The sequence below is a fragment of the Tamandua tetradactyla genome, chromosome 5 (assembly GCF_023851605.1).
Source record: "Tamandua tetradactyla isolate mTamTet1 chromosome 5, mTamTet1.pri, whole genome shotgun sequence".
Taxonomy (NCBI): Eukaryota; Metazoa; Chordata; class Mammalia; order Pilosa; family Myrmecophagidae; genus Tamandua; species Tamandua tetradactyla.
This window is the reverse complement of record NC_135331.1, coordinates 67,393,799-67,409,252: the sequence shown is the minus strand read 5'-3', so window position 1 is coordinate 67,409,252 and position 15,454 is coordinate 67,393,799. Positions and strand designations below refer to the sequence as shown.

At 34.4% G+C, this 15,454-nt stretch overlaps 1 protein-coding gene across 12 annotated transcripts in view; it reads left to right on the top strand.

The window, feature by feature from the left end:
* PHC3 (polyhomeotic homolog 3) overlaps positions 1-15,454 on the top strand; it is a 153,767-nt gene that overhangs the window by 92,159 nt on the left and 46,154 nt on the right. For 9 of the 12 annotated variants that reach the window (XM_077161003.1, XM_077160998.1, XM_077161002.1 and 6 more), the window contains 3 exons: positions 1,716-2,587; positions 2,879-2,926; positions 6,526-6,679. In XM_077161003.1, the coding sequence (XP_077017118.1) occupies positions 1,716-2,587; positions 2,879-2,926; positions 6,526-6,679 (1,074 nt within the window). The remainder of the gene's footprint in view (positions 1-1,715; positions 2,588-2,878; positions 2,927-6,525; positions 6,680-15,454) is intronic. The other 3 variants (XM_077161006.1, XM_077161004.1, XM_077161001.1) reach the window with 1 other exon arrangement.

The following is a 15,454-nucleotide window of genomic DNA, read 5'->3' as shown; positions in this document are numbered from 1 at the left end:
GAGCTGAAGATTTTTCTGTAGCATTTTTTAAGAGTTTTTGTAAGATCAGTCTAATTGGAAAAAATATATACTTTTTTTTTCTCAAACATTCAATTGTATGGTGAAAAGGGCTGTAGACTCAGTTGAGATTGTAGATTTTTTTAGACCTAGTTCTGTGCCTTGATAGCTAGGTGATTTTATGCAAATCATTTAATCATTGGAAGTTTCTTTACCTGTTTTTATTGGGCCATTGAAGTACTGCATGCTATTTTAAATGATAAACCACTGTAACAATAAGTGTTTAAAATGCTGACATGAAATTTCCAATATTATTTTGAAGTCCTTATCTAGATAATATATGAATGTTATTTTGTTAGATGAAATTTTAGACCTAGTTTCCTTTTTTTTTTCTTTTTTGAGTATTATGGGATAACTGCTGGACTGTCAATATTCCTCTTTCTGAAGATGTAAATCAGATGTTAATTTCCTTAAAGAATCCCCCAAATTTTAACAGTACCAACCAAATGCAGAAATGTTGTTTAAAAGTTGTTGGACGTTTTTATTGGGCCATTGTTAAAATGTGATTGAATATAAAAATAGATGCAAGATGTTATAGTCTTTATCTTAACATCCTGAGATTAATGAAAATATTTTGCTCTGTTTTTATATCTATTTTTAAAGTGTATGATTTTTATGCGGTATTTAAAAATACAACTGCAATATTAAGCAATCATTTTGTTTATCTTCTTAGTGAACCCAGTTTCCGTTCTATTTAGATAGGGAAGATTGTACCAATATTTATCTCTGTGTAAACATGCACCAGTATACAGAAGCATCATGATGCGGAAAGGTCTTAACAACTTGATTGTGCTAATTCTTAAGTATATTTAGCTATGTTGTGGGTGGCAACTCTGGAAATAAAATTAAACCATCATTTATAGGTTACTGCAGAGTCTTTTGAGGGGGGCAAAGTAAAAAATATCCTTTATTTAGAAATCATGAGCTTCTGATTGCCTTATTGTCTTTACAATCAAAACTAGTGGTCTCTAAGATTTGAAATGGCTTTAGAATGCCTCCTGAAGTTTAATTTCTTAGAGTGACCATTTAGCCTTTCTACAGGATTCACACATATATTTGGCCTAATTTGTTAAACTAATTTTCTATATAAGACATTTTCTCTTCCTAGTTTAAATAATACAAACTCTTTATCATACTCAGCTCAGATTTGAAAAGTTACTTGGGAAGTTTTATAAGTAATTACCTTAACTATTAGAAATATTTTGAGACATTTATTAGAAGGTATGAGATCTTTATTTTATGGATTTTAATATAGCATTTTTAGGATTTTAAAGTTATATATGTATCTTATTTGTTCAGTGAGACTCCTCTTTCTCCCACCCACCCCCAAAGAAAATTTGAACTAGATAAACTTTGCTAAAGATAAATGCAGGTTTCCTTATGGCCTATAAAATTTAGTAAGAATAAATCATGGGTGGACTCAGATTTATGAGAAATTGTTCTAAGCAGTTTTCTTTTGGAACTTTTAGTATAGCTTTCTAGTTTTCTAAGGAAAAGCTGTTTGCCATTAAGTTTTTAAGTCACTCTTGTCTAGAAGACTTGTAATAGATTTCTTATGATTATGACTTTCTGATATGAAAACCTTCCTTTAGATTTATTTTTTTAATTTCATGATATTTTTGAAGTAAATACTAATTGTCATTTTTTTCCTCTCACAGCTTCATATTCTCCAATTCAGCCTCATTCTCTAATAAAACACCAGCAGATTCCTCTTCATTCACCACCTCCAAAGGTTTCCCATCATCAGCTAATACTACAACAGCAGCAGCAGCAAATTCAGCCAATTACACTTCAAAATCCAACTCAAGAGCCACCTCCATCCCAACATTGTATACCACTTCAAAACCATGGCCTTCCCCCAGCTCCCAGTAATGCCCAGCCACAGCATTGTTCACCAATTCAGAGTCATCCCCCTCCTTTAACAGTGTCTCCTAGCCAGTCACAGTCAGCACAGCAGTCTGTAGTGGTGTCTCCTCCACCACCTCATTCACCAAGTCAGTCTCCTACTATAATTATTCATCCACAAGCACTTATTCAGCCACACCCTCTCGTGTCATCAGCTCTCCAGCCAGGTCCAAACTTGCAGCAGTCCACTACTAATCAACTGCAAACGCCAGCACAGCTGAATCTTCCATCCCATCTTCCACTTCCTGCTTCCCCTGTTGTACACCTTGGCCCAGTTCAGCAGTCTGCCTTGGTGTCCCCAGGTCAGCAGATTGTATCTCCAACTTCACACCAGCAATATTCGACCCTTCAGTCTTCTCCAATCCCAATTGCAACCCCTCCACAGATGTCGACATCTCCTCCAACTCAGATTCCACCAATACCCTTACAGTCTATGCAATCTTTACAAGTGCAGCCTGAAATTCTATCCCAGGGCCAGGTTTTGGTGCAGAATGCTTTGGTGTCAGAAGAGGAGCTTCCAGCTGCAGAAGCTTTGGTCCAGTTGCCATTTCAGACTCTTCCTCCTCCACAGACTGTTGCGGTAAACCTACAAGTTCAACCACCAGCACCTGTTGATCCACCAGTGGTAAGCCCTTGGAAGCTCTTTGACTTTCTTGCTGAACTGAAAGTAAAAACTATTGTTTTCCACGCTGTGTAATATTGCTAGATCTAAATGCCTATGAATTTAAAAAGCTTGAAATCTCCACGTCAGTGTCTGACAAACATGCTGTATGGAAAAAAAAAGAAGGCCATTGTTTATTGTGGTATGGTTGCATGCTTGACAATTTGTGATGGTTATTAAAGTCCCTCATTAATTTTATTACTATTTAAACAAATCCATCTGCTATCTTTACAGAGTTGATTTTTTTTCCCCAAGGGAATGCATTTGAACCAGTGTCATCTACACAAAGTTTTTTCTCTTAAGGTGATTATCCTTCATAGATCCCTTCTGTTGCCGTGTATGTACTTATTAAGCGTATGATTTATTTAGCTAACATTTTTGGTCGTATGCATTCTGAAATCCTGGGCTTTTAAGGGACTTTTGTTTTAAGGTGTGGAGGTATGATTGAATGATATAATTTTATGGTTAAGTTGCATTTGTAATTCTAATTTTATAAAAAACATTTATTGTAGGAAAGAGTCCAATTTTGCAAAAGTCATTAACTGTAGACCATCTAGAATTACTAAACCATGTATTTTTGTTTTAACTGAGGGGAAATTTATACATAAAATATTTCTTATTAAGAAGTGCAAAAATATGAATGGATGAATTTGATATTGAGGATGAAAAACTTCATTGGCAGGAGTAAAAGTTTTGAATCGTTGAGATTGTAATGAAATTTATCAGAATAAACCTCTAAAATGGTTCTTGTTACCTAGAAGAGTATAATATCTTAAAATATACTTTTCTTTAAATATTCTCTAAAGGATTGTTTTATTTTTAAAATAATTTAGAATAAAAGTTGAAAGCCTGTAAATGTTTAATCAGAATGATCACATTCATAATTAATTTTTAACTGTGGAAAAGAATCTTCTCAAAGGGAGATATTATTAAACTTCATTGAAAGGAGTTCAGGGCTCAGAAAGGAAAAGAGTTTTAATGTCGTTAAATGGTTCCCAGGATGCAAAATAATATATTTTTCATTCCTGTCTTTCTGACTTAATAGGCATAAAGATAATTAATTCTACTTTTTAAAATTTGCATTTATTAAAAACAACTTGACAAAAATAAAGTGGAAATTTAGAAATATGTTTGACATTTAATTACCATGTCTGTGTTTTCTGTTAATGGTTTTTTGGAAGAATTTCAAGCAGAGACTGTAGCATAAAAACATGGACTTAGAAAATGTATAGTACTTTTAAAGAAATCAAATTTAATTAAAATTTATTTTCCCATTTTCTGGTTTAAGGATTTAGGTTTTTTGGGGGGGTTAAGTTTTTAGCAAGTTAAAATCCTTTATACTCTTTATAAGTCTAATTGTATTTGTAAGGATAACTTTGGAAGATTTGGGACATAGAAATAAAATATCAAAAGTAAAATAACACTTCTTGTTTTACAAAATATTTAACGGTAGATACATTCATTTTTTGAGGTGTGAAATTTTTAAAGAGAGATTATCAACGTAAAATTAATATGTTGTTTATAAATTCTATTTATAAAATAACTTATTATCCTTGACATTTGGGTATGATAAGTAAGATGTGGTGAGCTAGATAATTTAGAACTAATAAGCAAGTGTTCCGCAGTTTATTTAGGAAAAAGAGAGACATGGGAATAATGCACTTTACTGAGGCAAGTTTAGCAGTCTTTGCTCTTTAATTGTAGTTATAAGTGAAACAGAATTGCTCTGTGCATTTTCCTGATGATCTTGTGAGCAAAGCCTCCATTTCTTCTTTGTATTCAATATTTTAGTTGTTGCACCTGTTTTTTTAATCTAAAATGACAGATCTGTTTACCTGCTTGTATTTGTTAACTTATTTTACATGGGAGATTTGGAAGAAAGTATGTTAGTTTAACTATAAGCAGTGAAAAGTGTTTTAACACATTCTTTGATGGATTATTTAAAAAATATTATTTCTGTTTTGACTCTTTCCATCCTTTAAATTTCTTTCATCATTTTTTAAAATCAAAATTCTATGCATAATCAAGTTTGATTTCTTAAAAAATATTGTAGCAATATTAAGATAATAGAGTTTCAGAATTTTAAGAAAATATAATTATCTTTGGAAGAAAAAGAATATCTAATAAAGAAATACTATATGAATGCAAATAAACTGGTTGATAAAACTATACTTGTCTAATTACATCTGAATTAATGACCCTCACTGAAAGACATTTTTTTCTGAGGTGGGGTGGTGAGCCATACTTGTTAGGGATATTATCATAATTTTTTAAAAATCATGAAAGATTTATGATGGCCACTTTTACCTCTGAGTATCTTGACATGATACAAGGAATTCCTCTTGGTGAAATAAGTTTCCAGATGCAGACTTGTAACAAATAGTTTTTTAAAATGTTGCCTACCTAATAATTTGGATCATAGTTCTTGATATTATATTTGATGTAAGGTTATCGGTAGCCATAAGATTTTTAAGTTTAAAAAAGGCAAAAAAAACCCCAAACATATTTTATTCTTAGTAGAGATTTGAAAACTTACATTTTTTAAAATTCCACCACCTGTTATTAGATATACCTTTGTAAATGAAATTACATAGTCCCTTTTATAACATGTGGTTTATGCTAGTTTCAGAAGTCTTGATCATTTTAATATTTAATTTCATATATTTCAAATCCATACTTTTTCAATTGATTAAAAATACAATATTAGGGATCATCAAACTTTCAATTGATTAAAAATACGTACGATATTAGGGAAAGTTTTCATTTCATTAGCATTTATTGGCAATATTAATTAATTATCCTAAAAAACCACATGAGCTTTGTAAATATAAGTAATAAGCTTTGTAGGTAATGTAAGGGAGGTGACTGTTCAGTTGGTAGCTTTGATTTTAGTGACCTATCATCCTCCCTAAATGGTTAAATTAATTTAAAATGATGACACATTAAAATACTCTTGTCAGTTTCTAGACGCATACTTTAAATATTAAGCCTTATTATTTTTTTGGGGGGGGTATGCATGATCCGAGAATCGAACCCAGGTCTCTTGCATGGAAGGTGAGCATTCTACCACTGAACCACCTGTACAACCTTAAGCCTTAATTTTAGTGAAGCATTAATAAAAAGTCATATAGCTCCTTTTCAAAAGTGCTTTTTATTCTATCTTCCTTCATAACTATAATCTTTACAGTTAGAATAACATTTAAGTTAGGGACTTTAAAGCCTTCTCTGTAAGAATGTAACAGTAGTAAAGAACTGAAAAATAATGTGTCAGATGATTTAGGATGTGTGCATAGATGTTATTTGAAGGGCAGAAATTCTTTTTACCTGATACTAGGTCACAAAACTTTTCTTAGAATCTTGCGTAGATAGAGAAGAAAGATATAATTTCATACTTTTTTGTGTGAATAATATTATTTTACATAGTTTACTCTTTAATTAACATAACAAAATTAATAAGGACTCTGAGTTGTAGTCCTTAAGGCAGCAGGTTTCTTGATATATTGTGTCTTCCTGAATATTTAACTTGGTGTGCTTGAGAAAAATATCATCTATTTTGATGTGTGATGGATTATTGTAACAGAAACAAAGAACAGTTCCTGAAGTAGTTACTTGAGTGTGCAAATAAGACTTTTATATATGTCCTGACTAATCTTTTTAGAGACCTTAGAAATTTGTAGCCTTGGTACTGATCCACAGCTTGCTTTTAATGAAATAGTGTTGTGTTATTTTAAAAGCTGCATTTAGGTGATTTCACAGTTTTCCTTTCAATCTGTCAGAGTAGTCGTTTTGACTTTAAAAGAAAAATTTGAGTCACTTAGAAATTAATTTTTTAATTAATTTAAGAAAACCTTGTGAAATGTGTATTTGAAAACATTGTAAGCCAGTATGGTTTGTCTTTGCAGGTTTATCAAGTAGAAGATGTATGTGAAGAAGAAATGCCAGAAGAGTCCGATGAATGTGTTCGGATGGACAGAACCCCACCCCCACCCACTTTGTCTCCAGCAGCTATAACTGTGGGGAGAGGAGAAGATTTGACTTCTGAACATCCCTTGTTAGGTGAGAAAATAACCCTTGTTAGGTGAGAAAATTTGTCAGAATTTTATATTTGTTAAATGTTAGAAATGGGAAAAGCTTATTTTCTTTTCATTAAAGATGGAATTAAACTGTATTTTGTTAACTATAGTTAATTGTAGCTAAGGATAGATTAGAATTCCATCTTTTTTTTTTTATGAGCAACAATTAGTTTCTAAAGAATGAAGAATTCTTTGCTTTCTTGAAAAGTCCTTTTAATAGTAGGGAGGCCCACTAGTTTTTAAATGAAAAATATTATATCATTATAGTGTTCTAATTTTTAGTGGCTTATATAGTTGTGTTTCATATGCCCATTCAGATTCATGTGTCAAACTTTTCTAGCTTAAAAACATTAGAATAAATTGAAGTTCTTTTGAAAGATTTAAAATATACTTTCTAGAAATCGTAAAGCATTCTAAGTCATATCTGACATTTCTCACAATTGTTTGTGGTCCAGACTGAGTAAATGCTTTCTAAAATGTTCTTTCTCAGCTATGATTAAGCAGGCCTCACTAATTCTTACAGGAGACACAGGTTAAAAAATTCTTGAGCTCAAGCATTCACATTCTTATTCACTACTTCAGTTCTATTTATGAGTATACTCCTCTTCTCAGTATCAAAGTTTACTGTGAATCCTAGGAATTTTACTGAAACATTATATACCTATAGCCCAATGGCTAGATTCTGAAGAAGATTCTGTTGTTTTTTTTGTTTCTGTTTTTGTTTTTAATTTATGAATGTTTAACTTACAGTCTGCATCCCCCTGTTGCCTGCTTTTAGTGTGGTCCACAAGTTAAGAATGATTTTAAAATTTTAAGTATTTGGTAAAAAAAATAAAAAAAGAGCTATATTTGTGACGTGTAAATCGTGTGAAATTCTGATTTCAGTGTCCATAAATAAAGTTTTAAGCAACACAGGCACGCTCATTAAATGTTTTCTGTGGCTGCACTCGTGCTAGTGGCACAGTTGAGTAGTTGCACCAAAAGCTGTATGTCCCTGTACAGTTTTCTGACCCCTGATCTAGGTAATACCAATAATTTTGGTTCAGTCTTTGTTGTAGGTATTCTCTTCTTTTTGGTATCTCATGGCCCCTGTGATCATTTTCAGTTAAGAAGAACCACATAATAGACATGGAAACAAATTATAATGGGACACTAACCTATTCTTCTAGTAAAGTAACCCTGCCCTCTCTTTTCTTCAGCATGCCATCTCTTTTGCCCTTCTCTTCTCTCAAGCTTTTATTCCCTTACTAGTAATGGGAATCTCAGAAAAGCAGGATGGGGAAAAAATCATTATTTTCCCAACCTCTCTTTGTGAGGACAGGAGTGTCCTCACAAATAGAAAACATTTAATTGACAAGATTATATAAAATATTTACGACAAGTTTAATATTATTGTCTTTGTTCAAAAGAATACCTTAGAGATAGATTAGGAAAATTTAGCAATAGTAGCAAATCTTTGTAGTTTCTGTACAATGAAAATAAATTTATGTTGCTGCAAATATATTGGATTTTTTATTAAAAGGCAGAAATAGATGTTCAACTGGATACTAAACTTGCATTGTGATTGTAACTTAATAGCAAAAGAGCATTACTGATGGGTTTCAAAGGAAATTTGAACATTTTTGAGATATTGGAATCCAAGAATATCTTCACATCTTTTCCTATAAGCATATCACTCTGGCTATTACCTAAGTAAAATGTATACTTTTAAAAAATATATATTTTAATTGTTAAATCTTAACATACAAACATACAGATGTTCTTAATATACAGACATTCCATACATGGTGTATAATCAGTGGCTCACAATAGCATCACATAGTTGTGTATTCATCACTGTGATCATTTTTTTAGAACATTTATATCACTTCAGAAAAAGAAATAAAAAAGAAAAAATTCATACGTACCATACCCCTTACCCCTCCCTTTCATTGACCACTAACATTTCCATCTACTCTCCTTGGCCCCCCCCCCATCATTTGCTTATTTTTTATCTATATGTTTTGCTCATCTGTCCATACCCTAGATACAAGGAGCATCAGACACAAGGTTTTCACAATCACAGTCATGTTGTAAAAGCTATATCATTAAACAGTCATCTTCAAGAAACAAGGCTACTGAAACATAGCTCAGCAGTTTCAAGTTCTCCTCCAGCCATTCCAATGCACCATTAACTGAAAAAGGATATCTATATAATGCGTAAGAATAAACCTCCAAGATATTCAACTCTATTTGAAATCTCTCAGCCACTGAAACTTTATTTTGTCTCATTTCTTTCTTCCCCCTTTTGGTCAAGAAGGTTTTCTCAATTCCTTGATGCTGGGTTCCAGCTCATCCCAGGATTTCTGTCCCACGTTGCCAGGGAGAGTCACACCTCCAGAAGTCATGTCGCATGTGGAGTGGGAAGGCAATGAGTTAACTTGCTGCATTGGCTTAGAGAGAGAGCAATATCTGAGCAACAAAGGAGGTTCTCCAGGGGTGACTGTTAGGCCTAATTTTAAATAGGCTTAGCCTGTCCTTTGTAGGAATAAGTTTCATGGGGGTGAACCCCAAGATCGCAGACTCAGCCTATTGATTTGGTTGTCCCCACTGCTTGCAAGAGCAGCAGAAATTCTCCAAATTGGGAAGTTGAATATTTCCTCCTTTCTACTCAGTGTGCCCATGGGACCTTGCGAATACTTCTTTCTTCACTACCAAATCACACTGGGATACATCAGGCCATCATACTAATGTGGATAAAACAAGAAAGTCTCCTACCCTATTCAAGGGTACATGTACTTAACGGTGTTCAACTAAATTGACCATACAAGTGAGATTAGGAAATGCACTACTACCCAAAGTATATATTTTGCACCAAATAAACATCTCTTCTTTGGTCTCACACAGAAGTTGAACTTTTAAAATATGGATGATATCCTTTATCCTGTATTTTGATTTACCTTAGTTCTGTCCAGATCACCTTCATTCATATCTCTATTCGAAATCAGGTCCCTTTTTCAAATGTTTTAAACAGTTCCTGTAGGGGGTATTGCTGACCTTCATAGATAGCTTCAGAGCCCTTAATTCTGAGTCTCAGGTGTCATATAAATATCTGAAGTTTCTGGGAACGACCAGGTTATAAACAAACAGCTCCGTATCTCAGAGTTCAGAAATAACAGTTATAGCTCCTGAATTTATGTAACTGTTGTAAGAGCTTACAGTCTAGGACCCTTTACGATAGGCCCCAACCTGAAAAACCATGCTCTTGTCTTCAGTTCACCAAGTTTTCATATTGTAGTTAGTCCATATGAGAGAGGCATGACAAATATTTCTTTTCTTCATTTCTGACATTTCGTTCAACATACAGTCCTTAAGGTTTATTCACCTAGTTGCATGCCTCACAACAAATGTATACTTTTGAATATTTCTATAATTTACTTCATACCTATCACTCTTCTCTCGTATTTTAGGAGGAGGGGGGAAGCAACAGGTTGAATTTAAAATAATGCTCACCAAATCATGAACTAAACTAACTTGCAAAAAAAGAGAGACTTACCTCCATCTAGGATTCAATTTTCATAAATCTGTAAAGATTCTTTTAAAATAAGGAGCATCCATAAAAGAAGGTAGAAAAAGCTCATAGCTCTTTCTCAGAAGATGTGACTATGATTAGGAAAAGGAACCTGTGGCAAAGTCATATGGGCTAACTTGGATTTTTGCTCACTCTTGTCTTAAGTCTAGAGAGTATAATAAATGTTTCTGTTATACTGTAATAAATCAGTTTCTCATGTTTTCAGTTTTAACAGCTTATTATAAGCTGGCAAAAATAAGAGCTATTAACTTCTTTAAAAAGTAACTTTATATATTTTATAAAAGAAATAAAATTCTGAAGTGGAACTGAAAGGTATTTTTCTTTTGGAAGGAAAAAAATAAATCCATGGGGGACTGAAACAAAAAATGAAATTTTAATGTCCCTTACACAGTTAACGATATTTTGCTACCTTAGCAATATAAAACTGCATTAAGCATCACTTGGTTTGTTCAGAAAACACTGCTTGGTATATGTTCTAAATAATTTTTAGATCATCACACAAATCTGACAATCTTACATAGTACTAAGTTTTGTTAAAAAAAAATAGAGCCATAAGTTATTTTTAAAGAAGTTAATAGCTCTTATTTTTGCCTGTTTTTGTTGTTGTTGAAAGTACATTTAATTCATCTTTAAAATAAAGAAATTTTCCTCTTTTTAAACTAAAAGTTTGAATCTGTAATAGCTGCAAAGCTTCCAAGTAAGAATGGGGGAAATAGAACACTTTTAAATGAAGAGTTTCATACCCTCAACATCAAGAGGAAATTGGCTTCCTAGATTATTATGAGCAAATGAGATCATTTAGAAAATAGCTGTTACATAATGGAGTATTCATGTATTGTAGCATATTAAAAGTACATACACAACCAGTATTGTTGTCTTACTTTTGACAAATTTACCATGGTTATTAAAATGTTAACATTAGGAGAAGCTGGGTGAAGAGTATAATGGAACCTTGTGTACTACGTGCAACTTTTCTGTTAAATCTAAAATTAAGAAGTTTAAGTAAAACACACTTTAATATGTAAGCCTAATTTAAGTATTCAGGTGTTCAGAAGAGGTACCTCTGTGTTCTGAGATTGAGTCCTCAGCCATCCATAATATAGCTGTGCATACTGAAGTAAGAAAAAAAGTTTGTGATCTATTATAAGCTCTCATAGATTTCTCATACAAAAGCCAGAGTTGCCACATAACACATTTCAATGCCAGGCATTCATAATGGTGCTCTTAGATGACAAAGAAATATCGAAGTTACTTTTGGTTTGGATAAATATGCTTCTTTTTTTTTTAACTTAATTTATTGTGTAGTATAACATATATACAAAGCAAAGAAATAAAAAAGCAGTAGTTTTCAAAGCACTCTTCAAAAAGTGGTTACACAATAGATCCCAGAGTTTGTCATAGGCTATCATACAATCCTCTTATTTCTCTTCTACATTCTCCAGAATATAGGAGGCTAGAGGGCTTAAGTACTTTTTCATCATCACACTCGACATTTTTTTCCTTCTTTTGTGAACAATGACATATATACAAAAAAGCTATAAATTTTGAAGAACAGCGTGACAATTAGTTGTAGAACATATTTGACATGGGTTATAATTTCTCACTTTCAGGTTTTTACTTCTAGCTGCTCTAAAATACTGGAGACTAAAAGAGATATTAATGTAATGATTCAGCATATTCATTTGTTAAATCCTATCTTCTATGTATAATTCCACCATCACCTCTGATCTTTCCATACCTCTCTTTGGGGTTGTTTGGGCTATAGCAATTCTTAATTTTTTATATTGGAAGAGTCTGTCACTAACATGGGGTAGGGAGATGGAACTATCTGATGTTCTGGAGAGGCTGGGCTGGGTTTCAGGACTTATCTGGACTAGGGACCCATCTGGAGGTTGTAGGTTTCTAGAAAGTTACTCTAGTGCGTGGAACGCTTGTGGAATTTTATATATTGCCCTAGGTGTTATATAAAAAACAGCCTATCAAGATCCAGAAATAATAATCACCATTCCAGACTTAATGTATCTACTCTAAAAGCTTGCAGTCTAGGCCTCTGTTTTCTTATAAGCATTTTCTAAAGGTGACCATACCATTGTTGTTTTTTGGTTCCTGGCTTATTTTGTTTCACCAAATGTCCCACATGTTCATTCATATTGTTATATGCCTCATGACATTGTAACTGTTTCGAGCAGCACAACCTTTGTTCATAAGTTTAAACCATCATTCGCCATTCTGCTTCTCCATCAGTGCCTCCTTCAGCCACCTGCAGTCATTGGGTATCACGTAGAGGGCCCAAAGTCCACAGTTCATCAACATTCTCAATTTTAGATAATTTCATTGTTCAGAGAGACAGAAAACCAATAAACACACCCTCGCCAGATAGGAGATCTAAACCTCCTCTTAACTCTTGTCCCTCCACCCCATTATTTACCTCCGCTGTTGCTCTGGTAGTGCTGATGGTTTACTTTTGAACATAGCTCAGAGCATGCAATAGCAGTTTCCCCCTGTACTCTGGACTTAATGATTCTTTTTAGAAGAATCGTATCTTTAAAGATTCTTACAAGAATTCATTCATATTTCTAGTGTGAGTCAATGGGACACGTAGATCTATACAACCCCTTTCAATCTCGTTCACCTTCAATATGGTAATATTACTTCTAGACCCACTAGACAATCACCTTTGCTCCTATGTATTCCCTTACATTGAAGTTCAAACTCATTAGCTAACGGTTCACCTGTCTCTACCTTCTATGTATCTCTTAATCCCTATATTCTGTATTATAAGCCTCTGATTATACCTTTATGTTGCTCATAAAAGTGAAATCATATAGTATCTGTCCTTTTGTGTCTGGCTAATTTCTCTCAGTATTATGTCCTCAAGGCTCATCCATCTTGTCATGTGCTGTAGGACATCTTTTTGTCTTACTGCTGCATAATATTCTATCACATGTATATACCGTATCTTGTTGATCCACTTGTCTGTTGATGGGCATTTGGTTTGTTTCCATCTTTTGGTGATTGTGAATAATGCTGCTATGAACATCGGTGTTCAAATGTCTGTTTGTGTCATTGCTTTCAGCTCTTCTGGATATATATGTACCAAGTAGTGCTATTGCTGGATCATAGAGCAACTCGATATTTAGTTTCCTAAGGAACCACCAAACGGTCTTCCATAGTGGCTGCACCATTGTACATTGCCACCAGCCATGCATAAGTGTCCCAGTTTCTCCACCTCCTTTCCAACATTTATAGTTTCCTGATTGTTTAATAGGCAGCCATTTTTACAGGTGTGAGGTAGTATCTCATTGTAGTCTTGATCTGCATTTCCCTTATAGCCAGTGAAAATGAGCATCTCTTCATGTGTCTGCTTTCTTTTGGTTACAGCTTGCATGGAAAATCTTTTTCCATTCTTTGACTTTCAATCTGTTTGCATCCTTGTGTCTAAGATGAGTCTCTTGTAAGCAGCATATAGCTGGATTGTATTTCTTAATCCATTCTGCCAATATGTGTCTTTTAATTGGTAAGTTTAGTCCATTAACATTCAAAGTTATTACTGAAAAGGCATTGCTTGATTCCACCATCTTATCTTTTTTATTTTATTTGTCAGATCTGTATATTCTTTTACCTCTTTCTCTTTCTAGTATTTAAATTACCTTTAACAGTACTCTTCAATTCTGTGCCCTCTTCCAGATCTCCCTCTCATGTCTTTTTTTTCAGCTAGTAGAACTTTTAGTATTTCTTGTAAGGCTGGTCTCTTGTTGACACATTCTTTCAGGACGTCTTTGTCTCTGAAAACTTTAATTTCTCCCTCAGTTTTGAAGGACAGTTTTGCTGCGAACAGAGTTCTTGGCTGGAAGTCTTTCTCTTTCAGAATCTTGAATATATCCTACCGCTGCCTTCTCGCCTCCAGGGTGTTAGTTGAGTAGTCTGAAGTCAGTCTTATTTCCCTTGTATGTAGTACATTGTTTTTTCTCTTGCCGCTTTGGGGATTTTCTGCTTCTTTGCCACATTTGACAGAGTGATTAGTATATGCCTCGTGGGAGGCCTTTTTTGATTTATTCTGTTTGGAGTTCTTTGGGCGTCTTTGACTTGTATATTTATATCCTTTGTGAAGGTTGGGAGGTTTTCCCCCATTGTATCTTCAGCTACTCCTCTTAGCTTTTTGCTCCTTTATTCACCTTCGGCGGCACCAATGATTCTCATATTTGTGTGCTTTGTTTTGTCTATCATTTCCCTGAGTTCCAGTTCAGTTTTTTTTTTATCTCTGTTGCCATTTGCTGTTTTGAGTGTTCGCAGTCAATTGTCCTGTCCTCTGTATCACTTACTCTTTCTTCTGTCTCTTCAAATCTGGTGTTGTGTGCCTCTAGTATGTTTTTTATTTGGTCAGCATAGTCTTTAATCTCTGTGATTTCTCCTATTTTTCTATTCTTTCAAATTCCTCTTTGTGTTCTTGTACTGTCTTTTTGATCTCCATTATGTCATTTGCGGTCCCACTTATTTTATTAAGTAGAGTTGTGTGAACATCTTTGATTAGTTGTTTCAATGTCAGTGTCTCCCCTGGTGTTTTAATTTGGTCATTTAGGCAGGGCTGTATCTGTCTGCATTGTAATATGCTTGGTGATCTTCTGCTGTCTTCTTCCCATGTAAATACCTTTATTGATTTAGTTTGGGAGATGATTTCTTTCAGTAGTATATGGCCTTGTGTTTGTGGGATGATTGTACAGCAGGGAGCAGGCACGGGGTGGAGCACTCAGTACAGTGATTTGTTTCAGCACAGGTATGGGCGCTGGTTGGGGATTCTTTGCTGATGCTTGTGAACTTGGGCACCCAGCAGCAGGGAGGATGTAGCTGTGTGGACCGGTCTTGGGGGGCGTAACCCTGGTGTGCGCTAGTCTAAGGCAAGGGATGGGGTCCTTTAAGTGCATGCATAGAGCTGTGGCAGCAGGTCGACATTATGCCTTCGTGGATTGGGGGCAGATGTGATCCCACTGCACAAGTCAGCACTTTCTCAGACCTGGGAAGTGAGGCTGAGGACTGCTGGAAAGTGTGGTTACCAGAGCTGAGTGACGTGATTGGGGGTCCATGCACATACGTGGGCCTGGAAGTACCATAAACAGATGCACGGAACTCAGGGAAAGTGGGATGAGGCTGTGCGACACTATGGGCAGGGGGTGGCCTAGGTATGGAGGT